The sequence below is a fragment of the Manis pentadactyla genome, chromosome 4, assembly GCF_030020395.1.
Source record: "Manis pentadactyla isolate mManPen7 chromosome 4, mManPen7.hap1, whole genome shotgun sequence".
Lineage (NCBI taxonomy): Eukaryota > Metazoa > Chordata > Mammalia > Pholidota > Manidae > Manis > Manis pentadactyla.
The window spans coordinates 86,517,607-86,538,221 of NC_080022.1; the positions used below are offsets into that span (position 1 = coordinate 86,517,607).

Here is a 20,615-nt window from a genome sequence, read left to right on the forward strand (position 1 = left end):
CTAGCACAAAGCTTGGAACATCCCAGACAATGTGTTAAATTTCTCTTACTGCATTATTTCCAACAGCACTTGCCACAGTCTGTGATTATCTTCCTTTTGTGTTTGTTTTGTAACTGTGTCCCCCAGTATAATTAAGCTCCATGCATATAAATACAATCTCACTTATTGATATAGCCCCAGTGTCTAGGAAAACAATGATGAACATTAATAGGTTCTCAAAAATATTTTTTGAGTGAAAGATAGTTCTCAAGGATGATAAAATTGGTGGAGCTGGATGAACTATGATTTTGAGGGGCTATGAAAGAGTAACCACACAATAGATGATCTTACCAGCCCTCTACATTCATCCAAAACATCCTGGAGATTGTCATGAAATCTATCTCAAATGACTTTCTCTAAAGAGCAAGCTAGAGTTCAATTAAGTGTTTCAGCAAGATATTTTTAAACAAATGATGAGGTTAGTTAGTAATGGGAAAATGTAACTTGAAGTATGTCAGGCTAAAATACCTTTCATCTCCCTTCCATAGAAATTGGTTTGTTTTCTATTCAGTTATGGAAATAGAAGGAACAAATTCAATCAAGATTATTTTTTTGATATTTTATTTTGAAATACTTGCATACTGACAGAAAAGTTGTAAGAATGTACAAAGAACCAACATTCTCTTTACCCTGTGCATTAGTTATCTGTAGCTGTGTTACAAATTATCCCAAAGTTTGTGGCTTCTTACAGTTTCTGAGAGTCAGGAAGCACAAATGACTAAGCTGAGTTGTCCTAGCTCGGGGTCTTCTGAAGTTGCAGTCAGAATGTTGGTAGGGGTTTAGTCAGTTAAAGATTTGAACAGGACTGGAGGATCTCCTAAGATGACTCACATATCTGCTGTTAGATGCCTCCTGACACTTAGACACGCTGCTTGAATGTCTTAATAATATGGCACCAGGCTTCCCCAAGATCTGGGGTGAGTGAATCAAAGAGAGCTAGCAGGAACATGTGGGTCCTTTTATGACCTGCCCTCTTAAGTCAATTCTGTCACATCTATATCCTACTAGAAAAGAATCACTGAGTCCAGCCCACAGGGGAAGGGAATTAGACTCCACCTCTTCTGGAGAAAAATTTGTAAACATACCTTAAAACCACCATACCCCAATTCACTACTTTTTTCATCATCTTGCCATTTTGCTTTGTCACTCTTACCGTACCCAGTCCTCACATATACATACATGTTATTTCCTAACCATTTAAGAATAGGTAGCAGGCAACAACATATCCCTTCACTCCTTAAGACTTCAGTGTATTATTTCTTAAAAGATACTCTCTTAAATAACACGGCAGTTTATCAAAGTCCGACTTAACATTGTTATACTTAAAGCTGCAGTCCCTATTTCACTTGCGCCACCTGTCCTTTTAGCAACTTTCCCCCATTAACTTGATTTTTAAGCAATATGGTAGAACAGGTAGTAGGCGACGAAATGTGAAATAGATCATCTAAGTTTTCACTGGTAGGGAATAAAGAAAAGATCTTGGGACTAGGGAGCTGCTGGAATTGTTTCAGTTAAGCTCTCTGGGGGCGCTGCGCACCACAAGACAAAAAAATACTTCTGAAAAAGCAGTTTATCTTTTCCCTTCCAGTTACCCGCTAATTCTGGAAAACTGTTTAACTGTTCCCTTCGCTTCCCCTTGGTTGCAACACAGTTGGAGCGAGCGCTAATCGTTTAGGACCACTTAGCAGCCGTTATTTCCACGAGCAGATAACTCAGAAGCTCACATTTCCGCATCTACGAAGAGGGACTATGACGGCTGCTACCGCCCAGGACTATTGTGAGCCGATGAACCGAAAGCCCAGCCTCGGCGAACCTGCGGGCTCGGCGACCGCGGCACCCCCGGGCGGGCGGGGCGGTGTCACGTGGGCGGGGCGGGGCGGCGAGGGTTTCGCGGCGGATCGCACGATGTGACGCGCCGCCGGAGGCAGGCCGGGCCCTCAAGATGGCGGCGGGCGCCCCGAGCGGCTCGGCCGGGCAGTAGTGGCCAGACGGCACTCGCCGCTGGGGTCGGCCGCCCCGGGAGTGGCTGCAACAGTGCCAGGAGTCGAGAATGGTAAAATGACCCAAGGGAAGAAGAAGAAACGGGCCGCGAACCGTAGTATCATGCTGGCCAAGAAGATCATCATTAAGGACGGAGGCACGGTGAGCAGGGGTGCCACGCCGGGGAGCGTCCCTCGGTCCCCCAACCCGGGCCCTTTCTGTCCTCCGCTTGGCGGCAGCCACCCCTGAACGCCTCCTGCCCCATCGCGGTGCCCTGGCTCCGGGGGCTTTCCTTTCCGGCCCTAGCCTGCGGCCTCCGGGGCCCGTCCTCTCGGAGAAGCCGCTCGCCTCTCGAGCACCTGCCGTCTGACCCCGGAGGCCTTGACGCCTCGAGCCTCGCGTGCGCCCTGCTGCGGGGAGCATCGACGCCGGCTCTCCCGCCTGCCGGCCCCCAGCGGCGTTCGGGCGGTGCCGGTGCTTCCGCGCGCCCCCCGCCTCGGCGCCGGCCTCCGCCGCCAGGCCCAGGACGCCGTCGCCGCGCCGGGGGCCGGGAGCAGCGCCAGCCCCGCGGGCCCCGAGGTGCGCTCGCTCTCTCCCGCTGGCTCTGGGTGAGCGTTCCCGCTCCCAGCTGCTTCCAGGAAGGTAAACGCTGTCGGTGGGCTCTCCTCTTCCCTTCCCGGAGCCAGGAGCATGACGGAGGACACCCGGGGCCCAGAATTAAATCTGCTGGTTTTCAAAGGACAGTAATCACCCTGTTGTTTTTAAATCACCTTTTTTTTAATAAAAGAAACGCTAAATAGAATTGATCATGGACTGAGGATTAAAAGACACTTTGAAAGGAAGACAGATTTGACGGCCAAGAAAAAAATGATGCTTTTTAGAAACAGTTGTCATCACGATAAACTTAGGCAGTGTGCTGTAACCAGCAGGGGATGTAGGGTTTTTAATTGAAAATAATTTGCCTATACCTTTTTAATGCTGAAATTTCGTTGCGACACTCGGCTTTGTTGCATTCTTTCAAACCACGTTCTGAAATAGAATGGAAAGGTGAAATACGTGTTTCACTTCCCTGATAAGTGTGCAGAAATGGTTCCTTCTGTTACGTATTTATATTTCAACATATATATTGTTGGAGCCCTGATCAACTGCTAGTACACTCACTACTAAATAGGTAACTAGGCCGTCACTGAGGATTTGCTTAATTTGAAACAAATGACAACTTTCTTTTGACATTTCACAGCATGGCCCAGTCACTAAAGTTTGGAAAGCTTGGGACATATGTAACAATTTCAGAGTACACTTTTAGTTGACTGTCAAATTTATTAGAATCCATACCTTTAACATTTGGTGAAAAAGAAACTTAAGAATTCAAGCCCTCACATCTTTTTGTTGGGCTTGATTAATTAGAACATTACTTTGATTAGTTATTAGTAGTCATGGCTCTTTTCACCAAGTTGGTTAGACTAGGTACAATGTGCGAAGAGAAATAGTTGGAAAGAATCCCGGTTGCCCTTTAACCATAGGGACTTGATATTTTGAAGATACCGTCAAGATAATTCTTCATAAAATCTACAGAAGCAACAAAGGATTATATTTTCTAAAAGCAAGTGGTATTTTAAGATCAGTATTCTTTACAAAAGGTAAAGATGAATTTGTGGTCAAGAAACGTACCTTTTTCTTGAGGTCAACTTTAGATGTGTTACCTCTTTGGAACTGGGTTTGATTCACTTTACAGAAGATCCTTTCACTCCAAATCCTGTGAGATTTGGAAGAGATTATCTTTTACTTCTTTTCTTAGTTATTTATTAAAGTTTAATGAATTCATAACTTGCATTTGTACACAAAATACAATTTTTATACCAGTAATAAGCTTTTAAGAGGGCACATGAAAGCTTTGTGCATGGGGTATCATCATTTGTTATCTTTATACACTTAGGTTTCACTTTCCCATTCTAAGAGCACTAGACACCCCTTTAGAATAAAAACTTTGTTTATGCATCTTTAAATCCTGCAGGGCCTACTGTGTGAATTTAAAGTGATTAAAAAATGTGTACTAGTGCATTCCTAGGTGACTTTTTGTTGTTGTTGTTATCATTAATCTACAATTACATGAAGAACATTATGTTTACTACACTCCCCTCTTCACCAAGTCCCCCACACACAGCCCATTACAGTCACTGTCCATCCTAGATGACTTTTTATTGTGATTTTTATTCCTATATATAATAAGGCAATATTTATATTTGTAGAAATGTCAGGGTAACTTTTTTCAGTGTTTGTATTTTAATCTATTTTAGCTGTAAATGATAAAAAACTATAACTCATAGTTGTAGAAATTATTTTAAAATTGCATTTGTTTTTTTTCCTCTCTACTTAGAATTGGTCAGACTATCCTTAGAAACATTTTTTAAGAAAGGGAATAAAATTGCCATTGGATATTGTTCTGTCCTTAATGTATGTGTGTGTAACTTCCACCCATGGGTGCATTCTTTCTTTCATAGTCAGGTGTTTGATGCTGTATGGTCATACATAAAAGGTTCTGAACACTATTTCACATCCCGGGCCAGGGGTACTGACTGGTCTCCTTCCCATTTTCTTCCTGGTGTTCTACAATGTTAATGAAATTATTTTGCTTTGTCTTTCTGCTAATGACGTCTTTGTAAACTGATCAGCCAATTTTAATATTTATAAGCAAAAGTAGTAATGAATTGATGATTTCTCAGAAAACCTTGAACAGATTTATTATTGTTCTTGGTGGCTGAATAAGTGAAACCTTCTAAACAACCAGGTTAATCATAAATTATGTTCTTCTTTTCTGGAAATTACATTCCAGTTGGCTCTGAAGCTAGGGAAGGCTATTTTGCCAGTTTGTGTAGTACACACTAAAGGTAAATTACATGAGATGTGTGATTCTTTATCAGGAGTTCTCAATTTGAGCCTGTTCATCCTAAAGTTGTTTGCAGAATTTTCTTTGACTATATACATTTTCCTAGGTAGATTCCCAAAAGGGTCACTGCTTTCCAAAAGTATAAAAACAGTAGTTCTTTTTGAAAACAATATAAGTAACTAAAGAATAGTTCCATGGGTTTAAGTCAGTAAATATTTATTTAAGACACTTAAAATAAAAGTAGATTCTGACATTTTAGAACACTTCCAGTTTTAAATCATTATCCCACATTACCAGGAGTTATTTGTATTAGAAAAATAGAATTTTTTCTATTTTTAGTAAAATAGAATTAAGTTTACTTATTTTTTTATATGGTCTTTGTTGTTTTGTGAATACAGTTGTGGGACTGTATCTCTGCCAAAGTGAAAAATGGCAGGTTTTTAAAAGTGAATTGGTAAAATGAATCTTTAAGAATAAATAGAAAGCAAGGCATATGTGAATTGTTTTGCTGGACATACCTGAAAAAAATTTGATACTGATATTTGCAAAATGAAACATACCCAGAGAAGCAGACTACCATATTTTTATTCCTGGTATCTCAGATTTTAATAGTAATAGGAGTCAGCAACCATTCCAAAAGTCTGGACCCAAGCTCTGATCTTTGCATTCTTCATCTACAAGATGGCTGAGGGAATTGCAGGATAGCTCTCTGTAAGTCCCCAGATAAATGCTAGTCAGCCTCTGGTTGCTGGCATGCAAGCCTTGAGGAGGGTATCGTGCCTTTCAAAAAGCAGCTACCCGTGCCCAGAAACATCAGGATGTATGTACCATCTCTGGAAAGCTTGTGGCAGGCAGTGCCATGAATCACTTAACCTCCTTGTCTCCATGATTCAACATTTGCTCTAGGGTCAGGGTACTGTGTTTGGGGATAAATTAGTAAATAATTTTCCCAGATTATATATCCAGTTCATTTTAATATAGTTTGAAGACCTGATTGTCAATATAATCATAGTATCTGCAGAAATTCACTTAACAGTTAAGTAACTCATTTTCAGGTACCCAAAGTTTGAAATTTAAGTAAAAAGAATAGATTTTTTCAAGTAGTCTGACAAGTATAGCTGACACTTGAACAACTTGAGGTTTGGGTGTTAGGGTTACCAACACCCCAACACCCACCACTGCAGCAGTCAGAAATCTACATATAACTTCTGACTCCCCAAAAACTTAAGTACTAATAGCCCACTGTTGACCAGAAGCCTTACTGATAACATGAACAGTCAATCAACACATATTTTTTAATACTAGCATTGTATACTATAGTCTTAAAATAAAGTTAGAGAAAAGAAAATGTTTCTTTTTTCAAATTGTCACAAATCTCCAAAATATTTTCCAATATATTTACTGAAAAAAATTTGCATGTAAGTGAACCCATGTAGTTCCAACCCATGTTGAGGAACAACTGTATATATGATTTAAAATTTTCAGTTATTTAAAAGCCTAAGTTGTCTATCAGCATTGTTTGGAATTAGAAGTGTTAATTAAGGTAACAGTTGACAGTTTCAGCCAGGGTATATCAAGATCTCTGAAATGGGTTTTGTCTCTGAGGGCCAGATACAGTAGCTAAATCTAAGTAATGGGTCTACTTTTCTCAGTAATGTGTAAGTACAATCATGAATTCTACCACATGAAATAATTACCTTCTTAGGGAGTCCTTTTTTTCAAACAAGGGGTGGTAGATAAAATAATTTCAACATTTAGCTATATAAATTGAGTACTTAAAGATCACACTAACGTCAGTTTCATCCTAGACACTGGTGACAATTTTGATGTTTGTGTTAATGATTTTTTTTTTTTGAAGTATAGCTGATACACAGTATTATATTGGTTTCAAGTATGCAACATAGTGGTTCAATAGTTATACAACTAACCCCAACTAGTGACTATACTGGCTGTATTTTCCATGCTGCACTTTCATCCCTTTAATCAACTTTTATTATGATAGTTTTTTGTGCCCCTTTATCCCCCTCACACTCTCCACCCACCCACCCCAACCTCTCCCCCATGATAACCACCAGTCAGTTCTTAGTGTCTAGGAGTCTACTGCTACTTTGTTCATTGTATTTTGTTTTTAGATTCCACAAATAAGTCTAATCATGTGGTATTTGTCTTTCTCCACCTGGCTTACTTCACTTAGCATAATACCCTCTAGGTCCATCCATGTTGCTAAAAATGGCAGGATTTCTTTTTTATGGCTGAGTAATATTCCATTGAATATATATACCACCTCTTTTTTATCCATTCATCTATTGATGGAGACTTTGGTTGCTTCCATATCTTGGCTATTATAAATAATACGGTGATAAGCATGGGGGTGCGTATGTCTTTGGGTAAATTCCTAGAAGTAGAATTACTGGGTTATATCATATTTCTGTTTTTAGGGTTTTTTTTTTGAGGAACATCCATACTGCTTTCCACAGTGGTTGCAACAATTTATATTCCCACCAACAGTGTAGGAGGGTTCCTTTTTCTCCACATCCTCACCAACACTTATTTCTTCTGACTGATGTGAGGTAATAGCTCATTGTGGTTTGGATTTGTATTTCCCTGGTGATCAGTGATGTGGAGCATCTTTCATGTGCTGTTAGCCATCTGTATGTCATCTTTGGAAAAATGTCTGTTCAGGTCCTCTGCCCATTTTTTAGTCACGTTATTTGTTTTTTTGGTGTTGAGGCATGTGAGCTCTTTATATATTTTGGATGTTAACCCCTTATAAGATGAATCATATATTCTCCCATACTGTAGGATGCTTTTTTGTTCTGCTGATGGTGTCCTTTGCTGTACAGAAGCTTTTTAGTATGATGTAGTCCCACATGTTCATTTTCGGTTTTGTTTCCCTTGCCCTGGGAGATGAGCCCAGAAAAAAATTGCTTATGCTTATGTTCAAGAGATTTTTACCTATGTTTTCTTCTAAGAGTTTTATGGTTTCATGACTTACATTCAGGTCTTCAATCCATTTCGAATTTACTTTAATGTATGGCATTAGGCAGTAATCCAGTTTCATTCTTTTACATGTAGCTGTCCAGTTTTCACAACACCAGTTATTGAAGAGACTGTCTTTTTCCCACTGTATACTCATGGCTCATTTATCATATATTAATTGACCATATATGTCTGTGTTTATATCTGGATTCTCTATTCTGTTCCATTGATCTATGGGTCTGTTCTTATGCCACGAACAAAATGTTTTGATTACTGTTACTTTTTAGTATGGCTTGAAGTCAGGAAGTGTAATACCCCTGGCTTTGTTCTTCTTTCTCAAGATTATTTTGGCTGTTCAGGGTCTCTTGTGGTTCCATTGATGGTGATTTTTTATTTTTAACTTCATTTTATTTGTTACAGAGTTTAGTTTGTAGTCATTTGGTCTATGTAACCCAGTAGGTGTTCATATGGTTAAGCACTTACCGTAATGATGGCTTAACTTCACTTAATAGTCATGAATCATTTCTCCTAAGAACAGAGGGGATGTGATAGATTGTCATGTTGCTTATCTTTTCAGAATTTACCACAAAGTAATATAATCTTAAGCTCTAGGCCTTTTTTTTTGGAGAGTAAAACTTGATCTCACTATACTCTTGTTGAATATTTTTAAGAAATGTATTTCATTCTATTTAGGGACAGTCTATCCAATACCTCTTCACTTTGGTGAAGATATACAATGCTAGATACCTGATTTAAAATTAAGTAATTCTAAAGTATTACTGCAAATTAAGACAGATTGGCTTAATAAGTATAAGAGTGTCAGTACATGTTTATAGTGATTCATATTTTCAGGAAATTGAGACTTGGTTTTCTTTTTGCTCTACAATTGTAGTAAACCTTCCCTTGCTTGATTAAACTTAGAGAAAATAAGAAAAATACCAATTAACTTTGTGAAAAAGGGCGCACAATAACAGAGACTAGCAGTAGAACCTTACATTTTCCCCATTTATGCCATAATGTGTCAGGATCTCATGAAAGCAGCTTTGTAATTACAGTATTTTCTATAGAAACTTTAAAAAGTTCTTCCATGAAAACTCCAATTCTTAGATGCCAATAACTAAGCATCTTTGTTGTCTTTTTGTAAGACTTTTGCATTAAATTATTTTAGCTTAGTTATATATTATTCAGAGAAAATTCACTGTTTGTTTCTGAAGATATATTTTACCTTCATTCTGAACTGAAAACCTGTTAGTATTAAATTCTAAGTTCAAAATTATTCTCCTTCATACCTTATTTTGGTTTTTGTCATGTTTTTAATTTTTCCCAATTTTTATCTTGATTTCAAAATGACAGAAAAGTTGTAAGAATAGCATAATGAATATTCATTTGCCCATCCCGTAGATTCACAATTCAAAAATTGATAACATTTTGCCACATTTGTTTTTCCTTTCACTCTATCTTTATATATTTACTCACATTTTTTTTCTGAACCATTTCAGATCTAGTTGTACTACATTTCGTAACATTTTAACCCTAAAAGATTCAGGATGTAACTAAGAAAAAGGATATTCTCCTATATGAGCAGAGTATAATCACATTCAGAAAATTTAACATTAATACAGTACTGTTTTGTAATATATAGTGCATAGTCACATTTCCCCAGTTGTGCCAGTAACCTCCTTTATAGTGTCTTTTTTGGATGCAGAATTTCATCCTTACATTTAGTTGCCATGTCCCTTCATTCTAGAATAACTTTTTACATTATTTATGATACTGACATTTTTGAATAACCCAGTTGTTTTGAAAAATGAGCCTCAATTTAGCCTATTCTCATTGTTTCCTTACTTGATAACATCTTATTTAATAAGGATGCCCAGTTACTGGTGAAATTACTTCTGTCTTCTGGCCAGCAGTCCACATGAACCTGTGGTTCACTGATCGGGATACAACATAAATTATTAAGGTCAATATCCTCCAGAATAGCTACTGGATTCATAAACTCACATTGGGGAATCAGACTCGGAATTTGAGAGCTCAGTGAAGACTTACGTGAGAGATTAATAGTTTACCTGTATTACTGCTGAGAGAGTGACTACTTAGGTCAGACACCAGTTTAGCGACTGTAATGATTAGGGCTACCAATCAATCCATGGGTATTAAATACCCTTCCATAACCAGGCTGTGGGCTATGCATTGGATACGAAAATGGAAAAACTGGATCCCTGAACTAAAGAGTAAGAGCCTGTGGCAGTGCATGCAGTGTAACCACTGCAACCAGCATTAACTCTGGACTCGGGCTTGGAGCTGCTTGGATAGACTCCACTCATCTCTTACTTGTTATATTGGACTGTAAAATGGAGATAATGGAATCTAACTTGAAAAGATGTTAGGAAGAATAAATAAGATTGTGAATGTAAACCATTATATATCTTCATTAATACTCTTACTATTTTAATCTAGTGTATGTGTATAGTAAATCCATGTGATGGTAGAGTAGCAGTGGGATGTCAGAATATAGAGGAGGGCATTAATAGGGTAAATTACAAATTTAATAAGTATACTGCCCTTTTAATGGTGTTTAGATACAGTAATTATACTGAATACATATTGTGGTAGGTAGAAGAGGCTTACAGAATAATTCATTAAGTACCTTTGTGTTATACATGTACCATATGCTCCAGATCATAGTAAAATAAAGCATAGGGCCTGTCTCAGAACAAGCTTAAAAAAGGTAAGTTTAAGTTAAAATGAAATAAGTACTTTACATAGCAAAATGTAACTGAAGAAGTTAGTGTTACAGGATAGAAGAATAAATAGTAGATTTAAAAAGGCTTAGCCAAATGTCTAGGTGAAGAAACCATAATCTATTATCAGTGGAAACTAAGATTTGGGAAATGGGAATTGATTGAGATTGGAGGTGAGGTTAATGGAGATTGACTAACTTCTGAATGTTAGAGCTGACTATCTCTTGTGCCTCCATAAGAGAGAATTAACTCAGCTGAATGGACTTCTGGTATAATAATTATTACTGTTTTAGGCAGCATAGCTTGGCATTTGAGGTTGGGTATGTGTTATGTTCAGATTTGTTTCTCATGATTTTTCACTTTGTATCTCTTGAATCCTCTTATACACCCTCAAACATCATCTGTTGCTATGTTCTCATTAGGATTTGAATCTTTACTCTTGATGCCATAAGCCACTCAGTGTCTAAATATTTGCCCCCTGTTTGTCTATTAACCCTCTTTCCCTGGTCTTTCTGCCCGGCCATAACCCTTGTATTCTTTCCCTAATTGTCCTGGAATTTTGTTTATGAAAAGGTATTCCTAAAACCAACCAGCCCTTATGTCAAAAGTCCTACCTAGAAATTTCTGTAATTCCAAATCAGTAAAATAGTGTTAAAATTTATCAATTTTATTAAGGTCTTGTATTACTTTTGAACTTATTTAGAACAGAAGAAATGAGTATGAATATAATATAGCTTTCAAAATACCAGTACTTTAGGATAGCAAACATGTATATATACTTTTTCCTTCCATTTCTGGGAAATAGGAGAGAATGGCTCAGGAGGGACGAGCATATAAAACTTCTTGTCTTTTTCCATTCTAGTTTTACATAGCTTTCCTCCTAAATAATGAATAAACAAAACTCTTAATTTAAAGTATAAGCATGCCTAATAGAAAAGATTTAGGAAATTCAAAACAACATAATAAAAATTTATGTCACTTAATATCTCTACCTAATAGAAACACTTAAGATTAAGGTGAATTTTTATTTTGTTTTTCATAATTGAAATTACATATATATCCTGCTTTGATTTTTTTTAGATTTAACATTGCTATAAGCATTTTTACTTGTCATTAAAGATTATCCATAAACAATTTTTGGCTGCATCTTACTCTGATTTACTTCCTGTGACTTGTGATTATGGGGTGTTAGCAAAAGGTTGAACATTTAGGTTTCTGTATTTCCACCCATAAATGATGGTGCTGTGAATACCTTTGCAGAAGAGCTTTTCCTGAATGTTTGGTTATCCATAGGATATAATGTCATTAGCTATTTTTGAAATTATTTGTTTATAGCCTTTATATTTTTATGGTATCTGCGTGCTTTTGTAGTGGTTTTTATGAGTGCTTTACCTAGTTAAGATATTAATCTTTTGCTGTTTCTTGCATATATTCCTCAATTTGTTGCCTTTAAATTCAGCTAATGTACATGTTTTTCTCAAACCAGTATGTCTAAAGCAAGCTAATCTTTTGTTCTTTTCCTGTTCCTCGCTGTCCAGCTGACCAAGCCAAAAACTGAAATAAAATCTCCTCATCTTTGGTCTTCCTCTACCCTTCTCTGCTAATCTAGTCAACCACTAAGTCCTGTTGATTCTACCTCCTAAATGTTTTCATATCCATTCATTTTGTTTCATTCTCTCCTACCTCTGTCGTATTCAGGTTACTCTTTCTTCTCACCTGTTCTCTTCAGTAGTCTTCCTTGTTTTTCGGCCCGTTTGCCACACTGCTGTGAAAGTTACTGTTCTAGAAAGACAATCCTGTCATGTGATGTTACTCTCTTAAAACATTTCAAGTTTATACTGCTGCTGCCTATTTTTCTAGCTTACTTTATGTAAGAATACAGTATATAATACATGTTACATAAAAATATGTGTTAATCGACTGTGTTATCAGTAAAGTTTCTGGTCAACAGGCTATTAGTAGTTAAGTGGTGGTGGAGGAGTCAAAAGTGATACACAAATTTTGACTGCAGTATCTTTATTGAAAAAAATCTGCATATAAGTGGACTCACATGATTCAAACCTGTGTTGGTCAAGGGCCAACTGCACTAATACCCGTTTCCTCCACTCCAGTGCCCGTACCACTCCCCTGTTTCATGCCCTCATCATTTTTTTGTTTGAAGAAGTCAAATAACCTCCTTTGGTGTGCAGTTTGCTCCTTAGTTTCAAACTTGGAAATCACCATGAGGTTTCAAAAGTACAGGTCTGACTGTTCCATTCTCTTGCGTGGAACCCTTCAGTGGTTTCCTGTGTCTCTAGAATAAAGATGAGAAAGTCCTTAAAGCTTAGAGCCTACCTCTCTGCCTTCCTTTCTTTACTCTGTGATTAGAACTCTATTCTCCATCAGCCTTAAACTGCCATGGCCTTTGTCTACTTCATTCTGGTTTTCTCTAATGTGATTGTCCACACTACGTCCTTTTCTTGAAATATTCTTTCCTTGCTTCCTGACTTGTGTATCTCTTTTATTGCATTTTCACATAAGCAAGTGATTATAATGAGGTTTTTTTCTCTCTAGACTGTGAACTCCTTGAGATTAGGGACAAAGCCAGTTTAATATTGCCCTTAGAATATGAAATTCAACAACTGAAACAATTCTTAAGACATATTTAGCAACAGTACAGACTTAATTTTTCATTTTCTTTCTTGTATATATCAAATCACAGATCACTCACATTCTACTATGGGGACTGTTCTAGCCATGTTAATATTTGTTATGACTCTTGCCACATGTTTCATTTATGTTTTGGGGTTAGTGCAGTAACCTCCAAACTGTTTGTTAACTTTCCTTAATTTTGCCACCTTTTAATCCATCTGCTACACCTTGGCCAGAATGATCTTCCTTAAATCTTTTATCTGACTACATGAGTTTTCCTTAACATCCTTTAGTGGCACCCCATTGCCTTCAGAATTAAATACAGACTCCTTAATATGGAAGTTAGTCCTGTGGGCCCTAGCTCGTCTTTCAGTACTTGTAACGTGCAGCCCATGCTGTAGTTGTGCCAAACTATATGAGTCCTGCTTTCAAGCCTTAGAACTTTTGTGCAGCCTGCACCTTAACCTTCTCCTTCCCACCTCCCACCCCTGCCTAACTCCTTTATATCTTTTCAGCCTTCCTCCTGGAAGTCTGATATTCCTATCCCCAACCTGGACTCTGTGTGTTCCCATTGCAGGCTGTGCTTATGTATTTGTTTGTTTCCTTGTCTGTCCCTGATCATCTTGACGGTAGGGACAGTGAGTGTCCAGAAAGTTGGACACGGAATCCAATGCATGTATGTTCTCAGTAAATAAATATCAACTATTCCATCATTGTTAGTAATTCTGGAATGCACTATTAACTTTTAAAATGTCTGTTTTTTATAGCCTCAAGGAATAGGTTCTCCTAGTGTTTACCATGCGGTTATCGTCATCTTTTTGGAGTTCTTTGCCTGGGGATTATTGACAGCACCCACCTTGGTGGTAAGTAATCTTTTAACTTATTTATCACCAACTTCAAAATCTTTTTCTTCAGTTTCAGAGGAAGAGATAGCTATTAGTTCTATGGTTAATTCTTCTACCAATATTGTCAACCTTCAGTAGTGTATTTTACCGGTTTAGTTGTCTTCAACAACCTTCTTCATTTTGAGGGGTGGGCTTGGACGGGTATGATTTTCTGGTGAACATTGGATGTATTTAAGCAGGAGCTAAACCCACTACTCTGTTTGGATAAGGTGGAAAGGATTCTTAAACCGACAGGCTTAGGAAACATGATGTCTATGACCTGAATCACTCAGCATTATTGAGATTCATTCATGCAGTGCATTTTCCAAATACAAGTTTTCTTAGTTTAGGCTGAGGATGTAGATCTAGGTGTAACCATCTAGGAAGGTGAATCTTTTCATAGCCTAAAATGATTTTGCCCAGAAATACCCAGATTTGGAACCTTCGGAAAGACCGCCTTGCCAGATTGAACAACTCAGATGATAACTACTTACCTCCTATTGGTGTAAACAGGGGAACAGAATAAAGAAAGGAGTATTTGTAGGTAGAAGTCTATAATATCTTGAAAGATATAATTAGGATAAATGTACAACTTACAAAATCCCAGCAGAATCGAATTTTAAAGAGATATACTTCCTTATATTTCTTGAGCTTGTTCACTGTTACACAAAAAAGGTTTTTACAAAAAGATTACTAATAATTAAATTGGATGGTCATGTAAGTAGATTGTCTAAGAAAAGTTACATTCCATATTTCATGGCATATTTATTATATGACTACATAATCATTATCTACATGAAATACAGATGTCTTAAGTTATTTTGAATATACAGGGTATATTTGTGAGTACTGCTAAAATAAGGTTTGGAAGAAAAAAATCTCAAATACAGTTCCTTTTGTAATAAACCATGCATTGCAAGTTAGAATAGTTGTTCATTAATAACTTCTCTGGCATATAATTATAAGAATGCTGATTGAATATGTTTTGATTGAATGCTTTCCTTTTCAAGAAGGAAAAAGCTCATTTACCCAAAATCGGTCATCAGTTTTGCATAAATGAATATTAAAAATAATTGAAATGTGAACTTTTGAAATATCTGGCTTTTTTTTTTTAGTTTAAAAATTTCTGGTGGACTTTTTTGAAATATTAATTTACACATTTCCTGCCTTCATAATTAATATACACTGATTTGGAACTTCATCAGATGATGCAAGTTCATTATGATGTTTGTAACTTCATTATATTGTAATAACCTAATTTCAAGGGCCGCTGAAGTGCTGTAATAACTATTGTGATCTCACACCTTTATGTTAGCATTCCTAATGTTCCAGTGTGCTTGTTTATAAGCTACTACAATGTAACATATAAATATGTCTGGTGGATCATCAGTCTTATGGTTTAAAGTGTTTGAGCTTTGTAATATATAAGTAAAATAAATATATAAGTAAACAGTCTTTGTATATTTATATTATGGTGGGTCCAGGCACGGTGGTAAACACTTTAAATACATTATGACTTTTAATCCTTAAAACCACCTTGAGTGAGGTATTAGCCTCATAATACAGATGAGAAAATTAATACTAAGAAAAGTTAAGCAACTTGATTACTATGGTGACAGTAAACTGAAGTATTGATATTTGAGCTGAGGCTTGCTTTGTTCCAGTGCTCAGTCTTGGAGTATCCTGGCAGTAAGTGGTTCATACCCATATTTTAGGTCATTGAGGTTATTTGACAGTTCAACCACTAGCTAAATAGATTAAGATGTTGGGTAAACTGTTAGCAAGCCATCAAAAAAGTTTTCTGTGATTTTTCCATAATTTGTTATAAGATTTAAAGCATTTATAGCTATTTTTAAAATTTGCTTGTGGTTTATATTTTGTAGACATGTGAACTTTTTGTCTAACTTTTTTTTTCTATTTGGACAAAGGAATTAAGAACAAGGAAGGAATCCAGTTGGTTTTAAGGCTTGTGTATTGGTTCATTTTTTGTAATTATGGGAGAACTAACTTTGTGTTTAGTATATTAACTATTTCTGTTAGTTAAATATAGTACTTAAACATTTTTTTTTAATACTGAATTAAATTTTGGTCAGGAAAGTGAAAGGTACTAATTTGGGAGAACATGATTTTTTTTTTTGTCTGCATGACTTCTTTTCTTGGAATAATTGCTATAACATTATTGCCAATTATTTTATTTAAAGCAAGAGTTTTCTTCCCTGTGATGGTTATAAAAGTTACTCTTAATTGCCTGTTTGCTCTTAATACTTAAATTTTAAATGGCTAAATGATGAGTTCTGGTTACCAGGGGTAGTTTTCTGTAATACTACAATAGTCATAATTCTTTCTCTTTTTCAACTTTTACTTCATTATATTTTTTGAAATAAAGCATTCTCTCAGAAAAAAAGGTTTAAATAATTATTAAGCTCAGAGTTTTATTTCTCTTATTCTTTTCTCCTCTGTAATGTACATGTTTTTAAGTAATTGCATTTCTTGTGTTCTACATTTTTCTCTTGTGCAATGGGAAAACCTCGGTGTGTGGGGGTCAGAAACCTAGACAAAACAAGGCTTGAGTTGTAGAGATTAAATTGTATCAAAATGCTAACATTAGTTATACTCCATGGACCTTCAGGTTCTTTGGCCTTTGGGCATTAGAACATCAAGAATCTGAACAATCACTAAAGAAAATTGTACATGGAAGCACACATATAAATCTCTATATTGCTCTCCTTATACAGATGCTGTATATTATTGCTTATTTTTATAATTAAAGATACGGTATATGCCTGTTGTAAAATATTAAGCAATAGAGAAATGTGTACAGATGTGAAAGTTCTGCAATCCTACGCACCCCTCCAGTTAACTATCAATAATTTGATAAGAGATCTTGGCTTCAGGGTATACTTTACCTTCTCCACTAGGAAAGATTGGCCAACCAGAGATGAATATCTTCAGCAGTGAGAGTGCGCTATTATTCAGTGGTTTTTGAATCAAGAGGTAAATACCAGTGATACCTGGGGAGTTTTTTTCAAAATACCTAGCCCTTTTTCAATATACCTGTCTTGCAGAAATCAGAATCTTCAAGGGCATGTGCATTTCTTAGAAGTGATTCTCATGTAATAGAATATATCACTACTTAAGAACCAATATATTCTTTAAAAAAGGTTTTGCTCATTTTGATGCTTTTTGCTTACAGATTTTTGTTGTTGACTTTGCTGAAGTTTTTGCTGGGGACTCCTGCACTCCATGTTGTGGTGTGTGGAGAAGTGGGTGTGGGGGTAGAAGGTGGCACCAAGTCATGGTACTTTGCTTGCTGCCTTTGTAAAAAAGCCCATTAACCCATAAACATTTTATTTCTGTCTTATATGCTTTGAAACTGATTATAAAATGGAGCCTCCAGAAAGTCACAGCTCATAACATTTATTTAAAAAGGGAAAATGAGGATGAAGATATAATTCAGTTTATTTGTATTTTAAGTCAATATTTCTCTTTCCAAACATTACTCTATAACATTACAAAGTTTCGGCATTTCAGATTTCAAAGATATTGTTTGAATTCATTTAATAGATAGCCACTCTTAAAACACATGAATTGTAGTGTTTTGTTTTAGGTTTATGATAGCCTTCATTTTAAAAATTAATGTGAAATTAAAGAATTAAAAAAAATTTTATGTGGTTATGATTATCTTTTAGTTTTGAGCTCATAGGGCTTATACAACACTGTTCTAGAACAAAGGCTGTGTTCCCTGTGGAGGGCCTACCCGGGGGAGGATGGTGAAGTATCGACCAACAAGGGGATTTATGTTAACTACAAAGAAGTTTATACTGCTAAATACTTCTAAGGACAGACGTTTAACACTTAGAGAGGTTATGACTATATGATTGGTTCATAGTGGATATTTAAACAGTGATTACTGATCAACTGAATAACCTGTTAGATAAAGAGAATTAATGACAGTGGGTCTGAGGGTCTGTAATGCTAAGAAGTGGCTTCACTTTTGACCTATGGTTCTGGAGATACTAGGCCAGTGTTCGGTGGTTCAAGCTGCTGGATACACAGTGCAAGTTACTGGAGCAAGATCCTACCCTCAGGTCTTCCAGTATCTCTTCTGTGTAAATGGCTTAGCATCCTTTGCTACAGAGATAGTTATGAGGCATTTAATATTTTAAGGACTATTTACTCTAAAAAATTTTTAAGTTCCTAACATTTTAAGATCCATGAAATTTCTTGTGAAATGTTACATATTTCCTATTCAGCCTTAAATTCCAGTGCCAAAGGATTCTCAGATCAAAAATCTTTACAACATGTGTATTACTGTATCTGTCTTTCTTAAAATTTTGTTAAGAAATCAAATGTGGGGGTTTATCTTAATTATATACTCCTTTGAGGGGTTATGAAGGTGTTTATTTTATAACATTAGCTAAATTAATTTGCATGATTGTTTTGTTAAGTCATTTTGAAAGCAGAATTTATTATCAATTAATTAGGAACATTTAGTGTACAGTTACTACATGAAATAAAGGTATACTATGAGGCACTAATGAGGATATATTAAATGCAAAGTATAGCAGATATATTGCCTATCCTTAAGAAATTTGAAATGTACCTGAAAAATACTTAATTAAATACATGAAAAGCTGAAAAATGAAAGAGCTAAGTAACTCAGTACTGTAATATAAGACGTATCACAAACATATGTGCTAAGTGAGTGCTGTAAGCACCTGTTATATGGCTGTAAAAGAGAAATCAATTGCTTTGAACAAGAAAGTTTGGTTGGTAGCAAAGGAGCAATTTGGAAGGCTTGGGAATCAACTAGTTAAAGAAGGGGAACCAAACATTCAAAACGGAGAGGATGTCATATATTAAAGTGTGAATATTGGAAAGCACAGGAATATTTAAAACAGTGAAGAGACAAGACTGATTGGAATGGAAGATAGGTTGGCACAGCGAATCTTAAGCAATAAGATCTAGCATATTATAAAGCTTCTTGTAGGCATTCATTATGTGCTTCATTCTTTGTAACACTAAGCCCGTGTTTGTCCCCAGAGAAATTTGGCCCTTAGTAATTATTGGAAGAACACTAGATTTGAGTTGTTGTGAAAGGTTTTAGCGTACCAGTTTAAGGAGTTTAAATCTTTCCTTTAGCGAAAGGACTGGTAAACTATGGTCAGAGCAAATCCTGTTCGTTGTTATAGCCTCTTTTTTGTAAATGTTTTATTGGAACACAGACATGCCTATTCATTTACATATAGTTTATGGCAGTTTTTATTGACTGCTTGTGCCAGACTACTGTGTGGCCTGCAAAGCTAGAAAAAGCTGACGTTGTTTACTATATCGTTCTGTACAGAGAGTTTGCAGACCCCTTCTTTAGATCCATAGGTCTTTATTATGAATAGTAACAGAGTTTCTCAACCTCAGCACTGTTGACATTTTGGGCGAGATGGTTATTTGTTGTGGGGGCTGACTTGTGTATTGGAGGGTGTTCAGCACCATCCCTGACCTCTCCCTATTAGATGCAGCTTCCCCTGCACCCCTCAAAGTTTGGCAGTCAAAAATATCTCTAGACATTGCCAAGTGCCCTCATAGGTCAAAATTAGCTTTGGTTGAGGATCACTGATTTAGACAAAATACATTAATATCATAAATGTGTGGTTTTTTCCATGTTAATGATTTTCTTTGACTACTATCACTTTTAGTGCTCTTTATTTTTTTACATATGAATTAATTTTTGTTGACTTTCCAGTTAGAAAAGTGGAAGCATTCTGATCCTTCTAAAGGTTTTTCTTCCAGGATGTCAGAAAGTACTCAGCATAGTTTTTCATCCTAAAGAGAATTCCCCACCTTTCTTATTCCCCATGTTTTCATTCTCTCTTGTTTTCACAGAGAGATACTGTGGTATAACAGAAGAAGCACTGGCTTCTAAGTCAAGCAAGAACTCAGTTGCCTCATTTGTAAAGTGTAATATTATCTAATTCAAAATGTTGTTAGGATTAAATAAAAGAGTGTATATAAAGCCTCTGACACACAGGCTGGCTGTAAAAATGGTAGCTGCTCCTTTTTATTTTTTCAGTTACATTTCTCTCCAATTTACTTTTTCAACCAGTGGGTTCCCAGTGGTTCACCTGTCACCCATTGAATGAATTGATAGCATGTGGTTTGAGACCAGGCCTTGAAAAGAACAGAATAACTTGCTACACATCTTAATAGGTTGAGATTTCTTTTTCTTAGTTTATGGAATCTTTCTACATTCACTTTTTGGCAATTGTCCTCGCAGTCTCCTATCTGAGATAATATACCTGTCTATAAAGGAGTTATAAGTTAGTCATATGTGGGAAGCAGTGTAGCAGAGTGATTGATTAAAAGCATGGACTTTCAAGCCTGACTCCCTGTGTTCAGTGTCAGTTTTGCCACTTACTAGCTATGTAGTCATCAACAAGACCTCTGTATCAGTTCTCTTATAAGGTTATTATGAGG

At 36.4% G+C, this 20,615-nt stretch overlaps 1 protein-coding gene across 1 annotated transcript in view; it reads left to right on the plus strand.

The window, feature by feature from the left end:
- Window positions 1-1,942: 1,942 nt before the first annotated feature.
- Window positions 1,943-20,615, plus strand: part of MFSD14A (major facilitator superfamily domain containing 14A) — a 35,634-nt gene continuing 16,961 nt past the window's right edge. The window contains exons 1-2 of the mRNA XM_036883886.2: window positions 1,943-2,181; window positions 14,028-14,123. Coding sequence (XP_036739781.1) covers window positions 2,098-2,181; window positions 14,028-14,123 — 180 coding nt within the window. The 5' untranslated portion in view covers window positions 1,943-2,097. The remainder of the gene's footprint in view (window positions 2,182-14,027; window positions 14,124-20,615) is intronic.